Here is a 13,807-nt window from a genome sequence, read left to right on the forward strand (position 1 = left end):
CCATAGGAAGAAATGAGGCTCGAAAAACAAGAAGCAATAAAAGCTTCTGTGTTTGCCTCAATTCATGAGATTAGATAGGAAGTGCAGTTATCAGCAGAGAAAGGCAAGACATCAGCCCAAATACTGTTGCTAAGAAAACCTTTAAAAGACACCAAGTCAGATTTAAGATAGCAGTAAGAAGTTTAACAATAGGGTAAGAAAGGATTTCTGATCAGAAATATCATTCAAAATGTATAAGTATATGTGCAGACTAAGCATGGAATTATTGAAGTCTTTGTGAATCAAATGATAATACACATAAATTTAAAAACACTACGTAAAATAAAAATATTTTTGTTTTAAAATGAAAGGAAGTATTCACAAAACAATATTTACACTGATTAAATTTAACTTAAAAAACTAAATTAAAACTGTGGTATTAAAAGATAACTTTAAAAGACTAAATTAAAACTCAATATTTGCACAGTGGCAAGGTTATATATATATATATATATATATATATATATATATATATATATATATATATATATATATATATATATATATATAATGTTTTCATTATATAATATATATATATATATATATTATATGTATATATATATATATACATATATATATATATATATATATATATATATACACATATATATATACATATATATATATTTATATATATAAATATATATATATATATATATATATATATATATATATATATCTATATATATATATATATATGTATGTATATGTATATGTATACAAGCCTTGGCAAGAGTAAATAAGTGCGAAAGGTGAGAAAAGTTTTCCTAACATAAACATGTCGAGCCATGAGAGCTGCCCCCCTAAACTGCTTTTTTTGTGAGCTTTCAATTTTTGCTCAAGCTATCTGTTTATTTATTAAATAAATTGCTCATTAAATACAAAATTTGATTTTACTTTAGTAACAAGCATATATTTGTAACATTATTTTTAAAGAAATACATACATAAAGAGCCTTGCTTGTTGCGCTGTGAAAATTTTTTTTAATATTTTCTTTGGGTTTTCACACTAGCTATCCATTTGTTTCTCAAAGCTTTACTTATTTATTATTGAACTATAAAAGTTTTTACTGCTTATAAAAAATTTTTTATATTTCTTTGCTGTAATAGAAGGCAGGAAATTTAAGAATTATTGCACCAATTGAAGTTAAATTTTTTTCATATGAGGAATAAAAATTTATTAATAATTTCTGGTTTAAAATGAAGTTGCAAGTCATAATAATCAGTGATTCTTTTTTGCTAATAGCAACATTGTCAAGGTTCCACAATAAATTTTTCAAAATATAAATTGTACTTGCAGCCAACCTTCAACCATTGTGGCATTGTTGTAATGTTGCCTCTCTTTCTCTTTTCTATAAATACTACAAAATAGTTCTTGAACCGAAACTGATATAAAAATAATTTTAGCACTATCTTGTTGAAAATTTGATTTTAATTCTGATAGTATATTACTGCTTAATTTTTTTATTGTTCTAAATTTCTATAGAACTTTGTTAAAAGGTATTAACAGGGTGGTCGCAACTCCTCTAAAGTCCTCTTTTTCCAAAAACCTCTAAAATCCTCTATTATCCACTAAAAAGTTAAAAATGTTGGGTGCTGCTCTAAAGAGCTAACGTCTCTTGTTCCATCTACTAAAATTCATTCTTGTATAATTCGTCATTCAATTAAGTCTCATCCTTTTAACTTGACTGTTCCTAAGTGCTCCAAAGCTTCTATTCGTCTAATTTTTTTTACCTTGAACATCAGTTCTTTGGAGTTTGCTCCCTTCATCTAGTATTCCTGATTCATATAATTCGCCATCTTTTAAGTCACCTGTTTGCAATTTTTGTTTGTCAACTTTTGAGAACTTTTTATTTAACATTTATTTATCCACTTCTTAAATTTGCAGTTCTGGTTTGGTCTCTTTATATAAAATATTAAAAAAAACAAAAAACACAGAGCAACTAAACTTGCTTTATCAATCAGCATTATACAAACTGATGTACTGTAATAACAAGTAAACAGTTATTTTCCACTTGTTAAAAACTGTTTTAGGCAGCATTATTTTAAATACCACAAAGAATTTACTAAACAAAATCAATTGAGGGAGTATTTCCCTTTCAACATAACTGCAAATGCATGGAATCAACTTCTGATTAAAGAAGTAACAGAAAAATTTGTTTATGGTTCTAAAGGAGCTCTGGATTGCTGGCTGAGTAGCAATCAAGCATAACTTCTGTCATAGTGTGCGCAACAACAAACTCACTGGATTAGTTTAGTGAGTGTGTTGTTGCAATATGCATGCAACTTTTTACTGTTTCTAAAAATAGAAACAGTAAAAGATGGAGACCTATAAAAAAAACAGAGGTTTATTGTTGTTGCATAGGCTTTTTATTTTGATGGTTTTTTTTATTGAAAAAATAATAAGTTTGCAATGTTACTTGGTTATTAGATTATTAATTCCCCTTTATTTCTGCTTTATTAGATTCTTGTTAGCTATGCTGTATTCAAATAAATTTTCTGAGAAGAATCTATTTTTAAAATTTTTTTTAGGCATATCGTATTAATGGTTTTGAACAGTTTTGTATAAACTTAGCAAATGAGTATATTCATCAGTATTTTGTTCGTCATGTATTTATCGATGAACAGGTTTGTTTTTCTGTATTTATGTTAAATGGATTTTATAAGATCTGATAGAAGTTAGTTTAAATATGAATCTATTGTTGTTTTAGAAAAATTAAGACTTATTAAAAAAGTCTGTAATTTTTATATGTATATATATATATATATATATATATATATATATATATATATATATATATATATATATATTTATATATATATATATGTATATATATATATATATATATATATATATATATATATATATATATATATGTATATATATATATATATGTATATATATATATATATATATATATATATAAATATATATATATATATATATATATATATATATATATATATATATATATATATATATATATATATATATATATATAACCAGTTAAGAGTTCTATATATATACATATATATATATATATATATATATATATATATATATATATATATATATATATATATATATATATATATATATGTATATATATAGAACTCTTAACTGGTTGTCAGAAAGTTTTTCCACATTTTGTTGACAAAAAGTAAAAATTAAAATGCAAGACCAGAATTTTTTTTATTAATTGATAGACTGCCTGCCCCAACCAAACCCTCAGTTGATGTAGCAGCACTCCCTTGCGAGTCAGGCTAAAAAATAGTAGATGTAGCAGCACTCAATTGCGAGTCAGGTTATTTGTCAGTCGATATAGCAGCACTCTGTTGCGAGTCATGCTATAAGATAGTCAATGTAGCAACACTCCGTGCATGATTTACAGTAAAAAAAATAAAAATAAAAACATTTTATTAAAAAAAAAAAAAAAAAAATTTTATGAAAAAAAATAAAAATAAAAACGTTGTTTATGTTGTTATAAACATTCAGAATGTTTTTAAAAACATTTTGGTCAATTAAATTTGGGTTTTTGTGGTTTTTTTAAAAACGATTAGTTTGTAGTTAATTTAATGGTTTTTACTTTCTGACAACACGCAAATGTTGGACCAAAGTCAAAAGTAATTAAAAGTGACGTATTTGTTGGTATAAGAATCATTTTTTTTCTTCCGTACTCCCAAATGCAACAAACTATATATATATATATATATATATATATATATATATATATATATATATATATATATATATATATATATATATATATATATATATATATATATATATATATATATATATATATATATATGTATATATATATATATATATATATACATATATATATATATATATGTATATATACATACATATATATATATATATGTATATATATATACATACATATATATATATACGTATATATATATATGTATATATATATATATATATATATATATATATATATATATATATATATATATATATATATTAAATTAGTAAAAAACACTTTTATAATTTTTGTCTTAACAATTTGTTTCATCAGTAGGTTCATCAGAAAGAATGTCTGAAAATCAAAAAATTCATATTACAGAAAAGATATTTCATAGGAAGTTGGGAATTGTCATAGTTAATTATGTAATAACTGCAGTTATTTTGCATTCAGAAAGTTGAATCAACTACATAAAAATTAAAAAATTAATCTCGAAAAGAATTCTTTAGAATTAGGATAATTTTTGTCTGGTCATTTGTTTTAATAATTTTTTAAAAGGTACTTATTTTCAAGTCTGCATTTAGGAATTAGTTCAGATTTTTTTGTTTAGTAAACTTTCTTGATCCAAATGAGTAATAATTTCAAAGTTTTCTTGTAAACATAATTTACATTTTTTAGAAATATTATTATAAGCAGGTGCAGTTTTTAGAGTAGACCAGTTTAAATGTAAAATTACCATTTTTTTCTTTTAGTTGCCAAATATATTTTGACAGCATAGTCTCTTTTGAATATTTTTTATGTTTAAAAGATTGTTTGTGGTTAGCATAACGTTCTCTCCATTCACTCTTGGTTAAGCCAATATATTGTTTATCAGGGTTGTTTTGTGAGGAAACAATTCATTTGTAAATAATGATTTTTGATAAACATTTGCCATTCATAGGACAGTCAATTTTTTGCTTGCAATTACATTTTTAGGTATTTTTTTTCTTTAAGAAGTTCTTTTTAATTATTCAATGCAAAATTGTGGTCTTTTATAATTCTTTCAATATTTTTTTTACAGCTATAGCTTATTTTAATAGTGTTTCTGTTAAAAATTTTATGTAATTTATTAGAGGGAGGGAAATGTTTGTCTATTTATTTAAAAAACAATTTCCCAATATTTGTTGAAACATTTTTGTTAAGTGATTTTCTACTAATTGTTTTAAAAAATTGTTTTTAGAAGCTGCTACTAACCCCCAATTATTAAAAGGTTCCTTAGTTTTTTAATAAAAACTGTAATTTTGAAATAAAAAAAGAAAAAGTTCTTTTTTGAATGTTTTTATAATTAGTTCTTTAATAATCTGATATAATATTTTTTTTCTTCAAGAATATCCTTAAATTTTTTAAATAGACAAAATTATATTTGATTAAAGATAGCTTAATAGTTTACTTAAATAGTAAACAAACTAATTAATCGGAATCAGCATGAATTTATTCCTTCAAAAAGTTGTACAACTAACTTTTACTAACTAAATCTAAATATATGGATACTGGTAGATAGTATTTACTTTGATTTAACCAAATCATTTAATAAGTTTACCCATGAAAAAATTATTTATAAATTAGGCAAATACGGAATAGATAATCAATTAATAAAGTGGATTCGTCATTTTCTAACTAATAGAAAACAAAGTGCCACACTAGGAGATTCTACATCAATTTGGATACAGGTAACTAGCAGATAGCAACTAGCAGGCAACAAGTAGAGTACCTCAAGGCTCAGTGCTAGGACCCATACTTTCTGTTCTATATATTAATGATATGTTGGATAATATCACATGTAACTGCAAACTGTTTGCAGAAAACACAAAGATAATAGCTGCTGTTTCTATTGAAACAGACCATTTAAATTTACAACATGCTGTTAATAAAATATGAGAATGGGCTAAAACATGGTCTATGACTTTCAACAAGGAAAAATGTAATGTAATGCATTTTGGTCAAAATAAACAGAATTATAGCTATGAACTAAATATAAAAAGGAAACAACTGAAAATAAAAAAGATTTGAGTGTATTGTTCACAAAAGACATTTAATGGAAGGAACATATTGCAACTGTAACTTATAAAGCAAGACATTTTTTCAGATTAATAAGGAAAACTTTCAAAAGTGATAACAAAATTGTAATAAGACAGTTGTATCTATCTTTAATAAGACCTCGTTTGAAATATGTAGTGCCTGTCTGGTGTCTGTACTTAAAAGGTAATGTTAAAACTGTAGAAAGCATACCAAGAAGAGCGACAAAAATTATTAATGAGTTAAGAAATTACTGCTATGAATACCGGCTAAAAAGATTAGGAATTATATCTTTAGAAACACAAAGAGCAAAGGGTGACCTAATCTTTCAATATAAAATCCGCAAAAGATTCAAAACTATCAATTGCATAAACCCTTTAAATAGCAACCAACTGCATTTAAGAAATCAGCATTCCATTACTAAGCAGATCATAAAATTGTGTTTACAAAGATTTTTTTACCAACAGAATTGTAAACAATTGAAATAAACTAAGTTTACAAACAGTAAATCAAAAAACAATAAATAAATTTAAAAACAAGATAGACAATGGTTATTATTAAGATAGACAATGATTATTTTAGAAAAATTTTGAAGGATATTATAATACAACTTAATACTGCATTCCATTATTTTTTTTATATAAAGCCATGCTATAACTAGTGTCTTTATTATTATTATTATTATTACTAGCAGTAAGCAACCTAATACAGGTTTGTAATAATTAAATAACAGTTTAACTTGATATATTATCCTAAAAATATAAAATACAAATTTATCTGTATAAAGGGCTGCCATTGTTCCGGTTTTTCCACTGGAGAACGCTATGAAAGTTTTAATTAGTTTAACATTGGGCTCTCCTCCTTAAAAATCGGGACAATAGCAGCCTTATCTATATAATATAATCTTTTTGGTTTTGCTCACTTTTATTAGTCTTGGCATTTAGTAAAGACCACGTGACCTAAGATATTATATTCTTTTTAATAACAGCAAGCACCAGAGAAGGAAAGCCAAGTACAACTTACCAATACCTAAAAAAAAAGATAATCTTGAACTACAAAAGCATTATTTTACGTATTTATTATTGTATTTTAGAATAAGCAAGCTTATTAATAAAGGGGAGCATTATTTTACATATTATTGTGTTTGTGAATTAGTGACTCATAAAACATTTCTTAAACATGGTCATAATCAATTATGGTACCATGAAATACATAAAAGCTTAGTAATGACAGAGTGTTCCAATAATACTTTTTTAGCACAGCAATGCTGACAGATCTGGTTCATTTCTCCTAAATAATTATAATACAGAGAATACATTCTTTTTTGTCTTGCAGCATTTCAAACATTTTGAGAATGATTTATCTTGTCTAGGCCTATCTCTTTCATTTATTTGATAATTACTTTCAACTTGTCTAACCATGATGTTCTAGTTTAGGTATAAATTAATTTCTTCTTACCAAGAAGAAATTAATTCTTACATTTCTTACATCTTACAATTAATTTTAGCTTGCCTAATCATTTCACTAAACTATCAATTATTTTTAAGTTGATAGTATTTCTTCTAATAATTTATTTAAGCCTAATATCATCCATTTCAATTTCACTATTATGAAGAAACATATTAACAGTGATATTGCTACTGCAGTAAAAAATAAACACAAAAGAATTTCAAGAGTTATGATCTTTTCTATAAAATTATTTACTACTATTTTAAGTGAACATAAGAATAAAATAAACAAATTTGATAAACCGCCATTATTTAAGTAAAAAAAAGAAAAAAAAAAGAAAAGAAATTCAAAATATTAAAATATTAATAGTCTAAAGTTGTAAACATATCTATAAAGAGATAAATAATGCTCAAAAAAGTAAAAATCAACAAAAACCTGCAATCCAAATAACAAAGATATTACTTAATAATAAAAAGAAAACCATAATGTTGAATCTTACTTGGTTTCTTATTTATAAAACAAATTTATTTAACTATTTAAAAGAAAAAAAAACAAAAAAATCAAAATGCCTAATGTAATGTAAAGCAATATTTAAAAAAAAAAATCAAGTGCAATTACTTTAGAATATATGATATATAAAACTCTACAAATTAACTCATTAGTTTAACCACTGCTTTATCATTAATGTCGAAAATTATTAAACAAACAATTAAAATAATTTATTATTATTATTTAAAATAACAATTTTTAAAATAAAAATCTATAACAATTTAATTTAGGATTTATCGAAATCCATATTTTTTTGGCAATGTCAGTCAGTATATTTTTATATAAAGTAATAATTACTTTAGAATATATGATATATAAAACTTTATCGAAATCCATATTTTTTTGGCAATGTCAGTCAGTATTTTTTCATATAAAGTAATAATTACTTTAGAATATATGATACATAAAACTTTATCTAAAGTAATAAAATCTAAATATATATTCAGATACCTTAAAAAGAAGCATAACACAATATTCTTTTGACAACTTCCAACAAAATTTTTTAAAATCTTTTCTATATCTTATTTTTTTATCTAAGAGAAAATAGACATATAGATACAGAGAAATATAAAATATACTGAAATATACGCAAATTTATGAAAATACATTTACATGTCCACAAATAACAGTCTTATTTTATTTAAAGAAAACAGGCTATAAAAATTAGAAAAATACAAAAAGCTAACAATAAACAAACTTTTATCTAAATTTGGCGTCCCGAAGAGAATGGCATGAGGGGGGGAGGCTTTGAAGTATGACTTTTTGTCAACTAGATTTAAAACAAAAATGCAGATACAAAAGATTCGCTATACTAATAGAAAAAGGTTATAACCCTTTTTTGGTAGGTGGGTGTTTATGTGGTCGAAGGTCGGCTTCATAAAACAGGTGTAAAAAAATGCAAATGCTTCTTTTATATATATATATATATATATATATATATATATATATATATATATATATATATATAAATATATATATATATATATATATATATATATATATATATATATATATATATATATATATATATAAATAAACACATATTATTTAAGGGGTAAACAGATTCTATCTGTTGACCAGCCTTGCACCCCTTCTTCATCTATTAGGCTGGCGCAGATGTATTTTTAATACATTGCTTCTAGTTTAGGATGCTGAATTCTGGTTCTTTTTGACTCAATGCATGGGTTTTGCTTGTGTCTCTGTTTTTATGACTAGGCAACTCATTATATTATCTCCTAATGAGGGTACAGCTCTAAAACTCAGTTTTATGGTTCTGAGGCCGGCTGGTAGTCAGGTTTCCTGAAATCTGTGGTAGCTCTCAGAGAGGCTGGTTCCATCGACAGCTGAAAAATATCAAAGTATTAACAGTGCCATGTTGTGCATGGATGGTGTCCCTGTTTGTACTTTTGGTGTGCATTGCCAAGGCCACATTTGGAGCCCTTTGTTACGGCTTAGGGTTTATTAATAGTAATGAGACAATTGCTTGGGCTATTAAACACTGTTCTGAGTACTATCTATGCTTTGATTCAAGTTCTTCAATCTAATTTTAAAATGAATAAAGTACCAAAATCTATAAAACACAAAAAACCATCATCATCACCAAGTTCTCTAAACCTATCATTCTCTAAACCTATCATTCTCTAATATTCGTGGTCTTCGAAATAACTTTTCTTCTGTTGAGTCTTATCTCTTGCAAAGTTCACCAGACCTACTTACTCTTTGTGAGACTAATTTGAGTTCAGCTGTCTCATCTTGTGATCTTAGTGTCGATGGTTATCTTCCTTTAATTTGTAAAGACTCCAATAGTCACATGCTTGGCCTGGGCATCTACATTCGTAAGAATTTACCCATTTGTCGTAAAACTAGGTTTGAATCCACAGACTATTCTTTTATGTGCTTTTGTTTAGCACCACTTCACTCTATCGCCTTTCTCTTTGTTCTATATCGCTCTCCTTCATCTCAAGACTGCACTCTTTTTGATGCTATATTATTGACCCAGCCCTCTCTCTTTATCCATCAGCTAATATAGTTGTTGTTGGTGACTTTAATGCTCACCACTCTAAATGGCTTGGCTCTAGTGTCAGTGATTCTGGAGGCATTAAAGTCCAAAACTTTGCCTTTCTTAATCCCTAACTCAAATAGTCAACTTTCCAACTCGCTTTCCAGACAACCCGAATCATTTACCTTCTCTACTCGACTTATGTCTTGTTTCTGATCCTAGTCAGTGCTCAGTTTCTCAACATTCACTCTTAGGTGCTTCTGATCACAGTTTGATCTCTCTAAAACTAATATCTTATTCTTCCTCATCACCTCATTACCTGAATCCCCCTTTAATCGTACCTCTTACAACTACAGTAAAGCTGATTGGGATTCTTTCCGTGATTTTCTTCGTGATGGCCCTTGGGTTGAAATCTTTTGTCTTCCTGTCGACATATGTGCTTCTTACATAACTTTGTAGATTCAGGCTGGCATGGAATCCTTTGTTCCCTCTCGACAATTCCAGGTCAAGCCTTACTCTCCTCCGTGGTTTTCCTCACACTGTGCTGCTGCAATTGCCAATAGAAACGGTTACTTCCATATCTATCAGCAAAATAATTCTCCAGAAAACAGACGTCTGTTTATTACTGCTAGAAACCATTTAAAAAGGTTTTGTTTAATGCCAAAGCCCGCAATTCTCAGGTCATGAAATCTTGTATCTCATCTCAAAAATTAGGCTCTTATGACTTCTGGAGAATCTTTAATAGTATTAATAATAAGGACATATCTTTAGTTCCACCTTTCTTGTATGATTCAGACTTTGTCACTTGACGTAAAGACAAAGCTGAATTGTTTGCTAAAATCTTTTTATCAATATCATCTCTTGATTCCACTAGTTGAGTTCTACCTGATATTGCCAACAAACAGATTGATCCATTGCTTGACATTCATATCACTCCAGCTTCTGTATCTAAAGTGATTTCCTGCTTAGACTCTTCTACAGCTTGTGGCTTGGACAACATACCTGTTATTGTCTTGCAGAAGTGTTCTCCGGAGCTGTCGTCTATATTCTCAAAACTATTCAACAAGTGCTTATCAGAGTCTTGTTTTCCAGCCTGCTGGAAAGCGGCATCTGTTATCCCTATCTTCAAAAATTCTACCGTCCCATTAGTCTTCTTCCTATCATAAGCAAGGTTTTTGAATCTTTATAACTTACTTTCTGACCATCAATATGGATTTCAATCTTCTCGTTCTACAGCTGATTTGCTAACAGTAATAACTGATAGGTTTTATCATGCATTCGATAAAGGTGGAGAGGTTAAGGCCATCGCTCTTGACATTTCAAAAGCTTTTGATAAAGTTCTGGTCTTCTCCATAAGCTTTCTTCTTATGGTGGCATTCTGGTCTTCTCCATAAGCTTTCTTCTTATGGTGTATCTGGCAACATCTTTAAGATTATTGAATCCTTCCTTTCCAATCGTAGTATAAAAGTTGTCCTTGATGGACAGCACTCTTCTTCTTATTCTGTAACTTTAGGGGTTCCTCAAGGTTCTATCCTTGGCCCTATACTCTTTTTAATTTACATTAACGATCTTCCAGATATACTCACATCTAAGGTGGCATTGTTTGCTGATGATACTACCATTTATTCTTGTCGTGATAAGAAACCAACATTCTCTGATTGCTTGAAGGGACATTTGAGCTTGAAAAGGTTCTCACTTCTGCTATAGCATGAGGCTCACAGTGGCTGGTGAACTTCAATACAGATAAAACTCAATTTTTTTCTGCCAATCGTTATCGCAATATGTTAGAACTTCCTATATTTACGAACGGTGGTGTACTTGATGAGCAATCTACTCTTCATTTTCTAGGATTAACTCTTACTTCCGATCTTTCTTGGAAACCATATATCAAATCAGTTGCAAAATTAACATCTGCTAAGGTTGCATCTCTTTATCAAGCTCGACACTTTTTTACTTTAGATTCTTTTCTCTATTTCTATAAATCTCAAATCTGACCTTGTATAGAATACTGTTGCCATATCTGGGGTGGTTCTTCTGATGATGCCCTTTCTCTTTTAGACAAGGTGTAAAAACGCATTGTAAACATAGTTGAACCTGCTCTTGCAGCCAACCTCCAACCATTATCAATTTAATTAGTGGTTGCTTGCAACCTTTTTGGAAGCAAAGATGTTTAAAAATATATATATATATATATATATATATATATATATATATATATATATATATATATATATGTGAAATTATTTTTTACCTAATGATTAATTTTTTAAATATGAAATTATGCAGCTTTAAATATAAATTATATTTCTTTTATCCAATAAAGTGTCATCTTAAACTTTATCATACCTAGATATATTTAAAGATAAAAAATTTAACATACATAGATCTATTTAAAGACAATGTTTTTGCTTACTGCAGCTTATATATATGCTATATATATATATGTATATAAAGTATGTGGTTTATATATATGCTATGTACTATAATTTTTAAATATGCAATGTCATCCACAGTATTAGGGTGCAAGTGAGTTTTTTTTATTAAAGGAAAATTCAGATTATTAAAGATTTGGTTTAGTCAATGGATATAGAGTAGTATTAGGGATTTAGGAAATGGATTTGTGGATGTATATAGGTTGTAGATTTTTAGGTGAGATGAAGAGTTAACATTAGAGTGAAAAGAGTTTTAAGATACTTTAAGATAATTGATTGCGATAAAAAAGACTGCATAATTTTAGGAGGTTTATGATGAAGAGCGTCTTCGCATAAAACCCATTGAATTTCATGACAACAGTTTATGCTTGGATTTAATTGTAAAACCACCGATTGGGATTATACATTTACTATCTGATGAAAGCACTATTTTCCAGGTATTTATATTTGTTGTTGATATTTATTTTCATAAATAATAAATTAATATTTTCTTGAATTTTTTTCATTTACTTTCTCTCTCTCTCTCTCTTTATTTCTCTCTCTATCTCTCTCTCTCTCTCTCTCTCTCTCTCTCTCTCTCTCTCTCTCTCTCTCTCTCTCTCTCTCTCTCTCTCTCTCTTTATTTCTCTCTCTCTTTATGTCTCTCTTTATATTAATGTACTCTTTAAAAATGATTAAAAACAAACATGCACAACACAACAAGTTTATAAAAATTTATTTAACTTTTATTTAAATTGGGGCAAAATCTGAAAAATATGAAATATGTAAATAATAAAAAACTTTTTTTGTATGTTTTTTCTTTAAAAAAGTAATTTTGTAATCTATAACTTTATTGATAATTTTTTATTATGTATTAACATTATCTTATTTATTTGATATAATTATTTTAAGTAAACTTAATAAAATAAGTAAATATTTAAGTTGTGTGGTTCTAAATCTGTAAATTTTAGGATTTAAGTCTGTAAGTTGTAAGTCTGTAAATTGTAAGATATAAAGTTTTTAACGTGTAAATCTGTAAGTTGTAGGCAGTAATTTATCAATCTTCAAGTTGTAAGTAAACTGTAAATCTGTAAGATGTTTTACATATTTATAAATAAATAATTTCAGAAACTGCATGTAAAAACTTCTTGAGGATAGTGCATAAATACAGCCTATTCTATAAGTCATTATTATTTGATTGCTTACATCTAGTTACATATAATGAGGCAATTTTAGGGGAGAGGGTGCACCCCCTCCCTCCCTTCCCCCCAAAAAACAAGATGGTTTTCAAGTTATAGTCGGTTTTTTTTACAAATTTAGTTGTCTAGTTGGGTATTTGAACTTTTATTAAAATCCCCGACTAGCCCAGGAATTTTTTTTTTTTTTTGTATAAGCCAGTTGGTACTTTGTAATATTTCACCCTTCTCCCCCCCCCCCCCTTCATTTTATTTGTAGAATTGCCTCTGTTTATATTATCTGTTGTAATTAATTAATGTTATCTTAAATAAAAATTGTTTTGATAGTTAATATTGTAAATGATGTATATTTATGCATAATTGCATATAATTGATAAATAAAGAACTGCAACTGCCT

At 27.1% G+C, this 13,807-nt stretch overlaps 1 protein-coding gene across 2 annotated transcripts in view; it reads left to right on the plus strand.

The window, feature by feature from the left end:
- The window catches only part of LOC101235974 (unconventional myosin-XV), a 116,584-nt gene that overhangs the window by 37,709 nt on the left and 65,068 nt on the right, over positions 1 to 13,807 (plus strand). For both annotated transcript variants that reach the window (XM_065803313.1, XM_065803314.1), the window contains exons 16-17: positions 2,571 to 2,666; positions 12,541 to 12,672. In XM_065803313.1, the coding sequence (XP_065659385.1) occupies positions 2,571 to 2,666; positions 12,541 to 12,672 (228 nt within the window). The remainder of the gene's footprint in view (positions 1 to 2,570; positions 2,667 to 12,540; positions 12,673 to 13,807) is intronic.

This window comes from Hydra vulgaris, chromosome 08 (assembly GCF_038396675.1).
Source record: "Hydra vulgaris chromosome 08, alternate assembly HydraT2T_AEP".
NCBI classification, from domain to species: Eukaryota; Metazoa; Cnidaria; class Hydrozoa; order Anthoathecata; family Hydridae; genus Hydra; species Hydra vulgaris.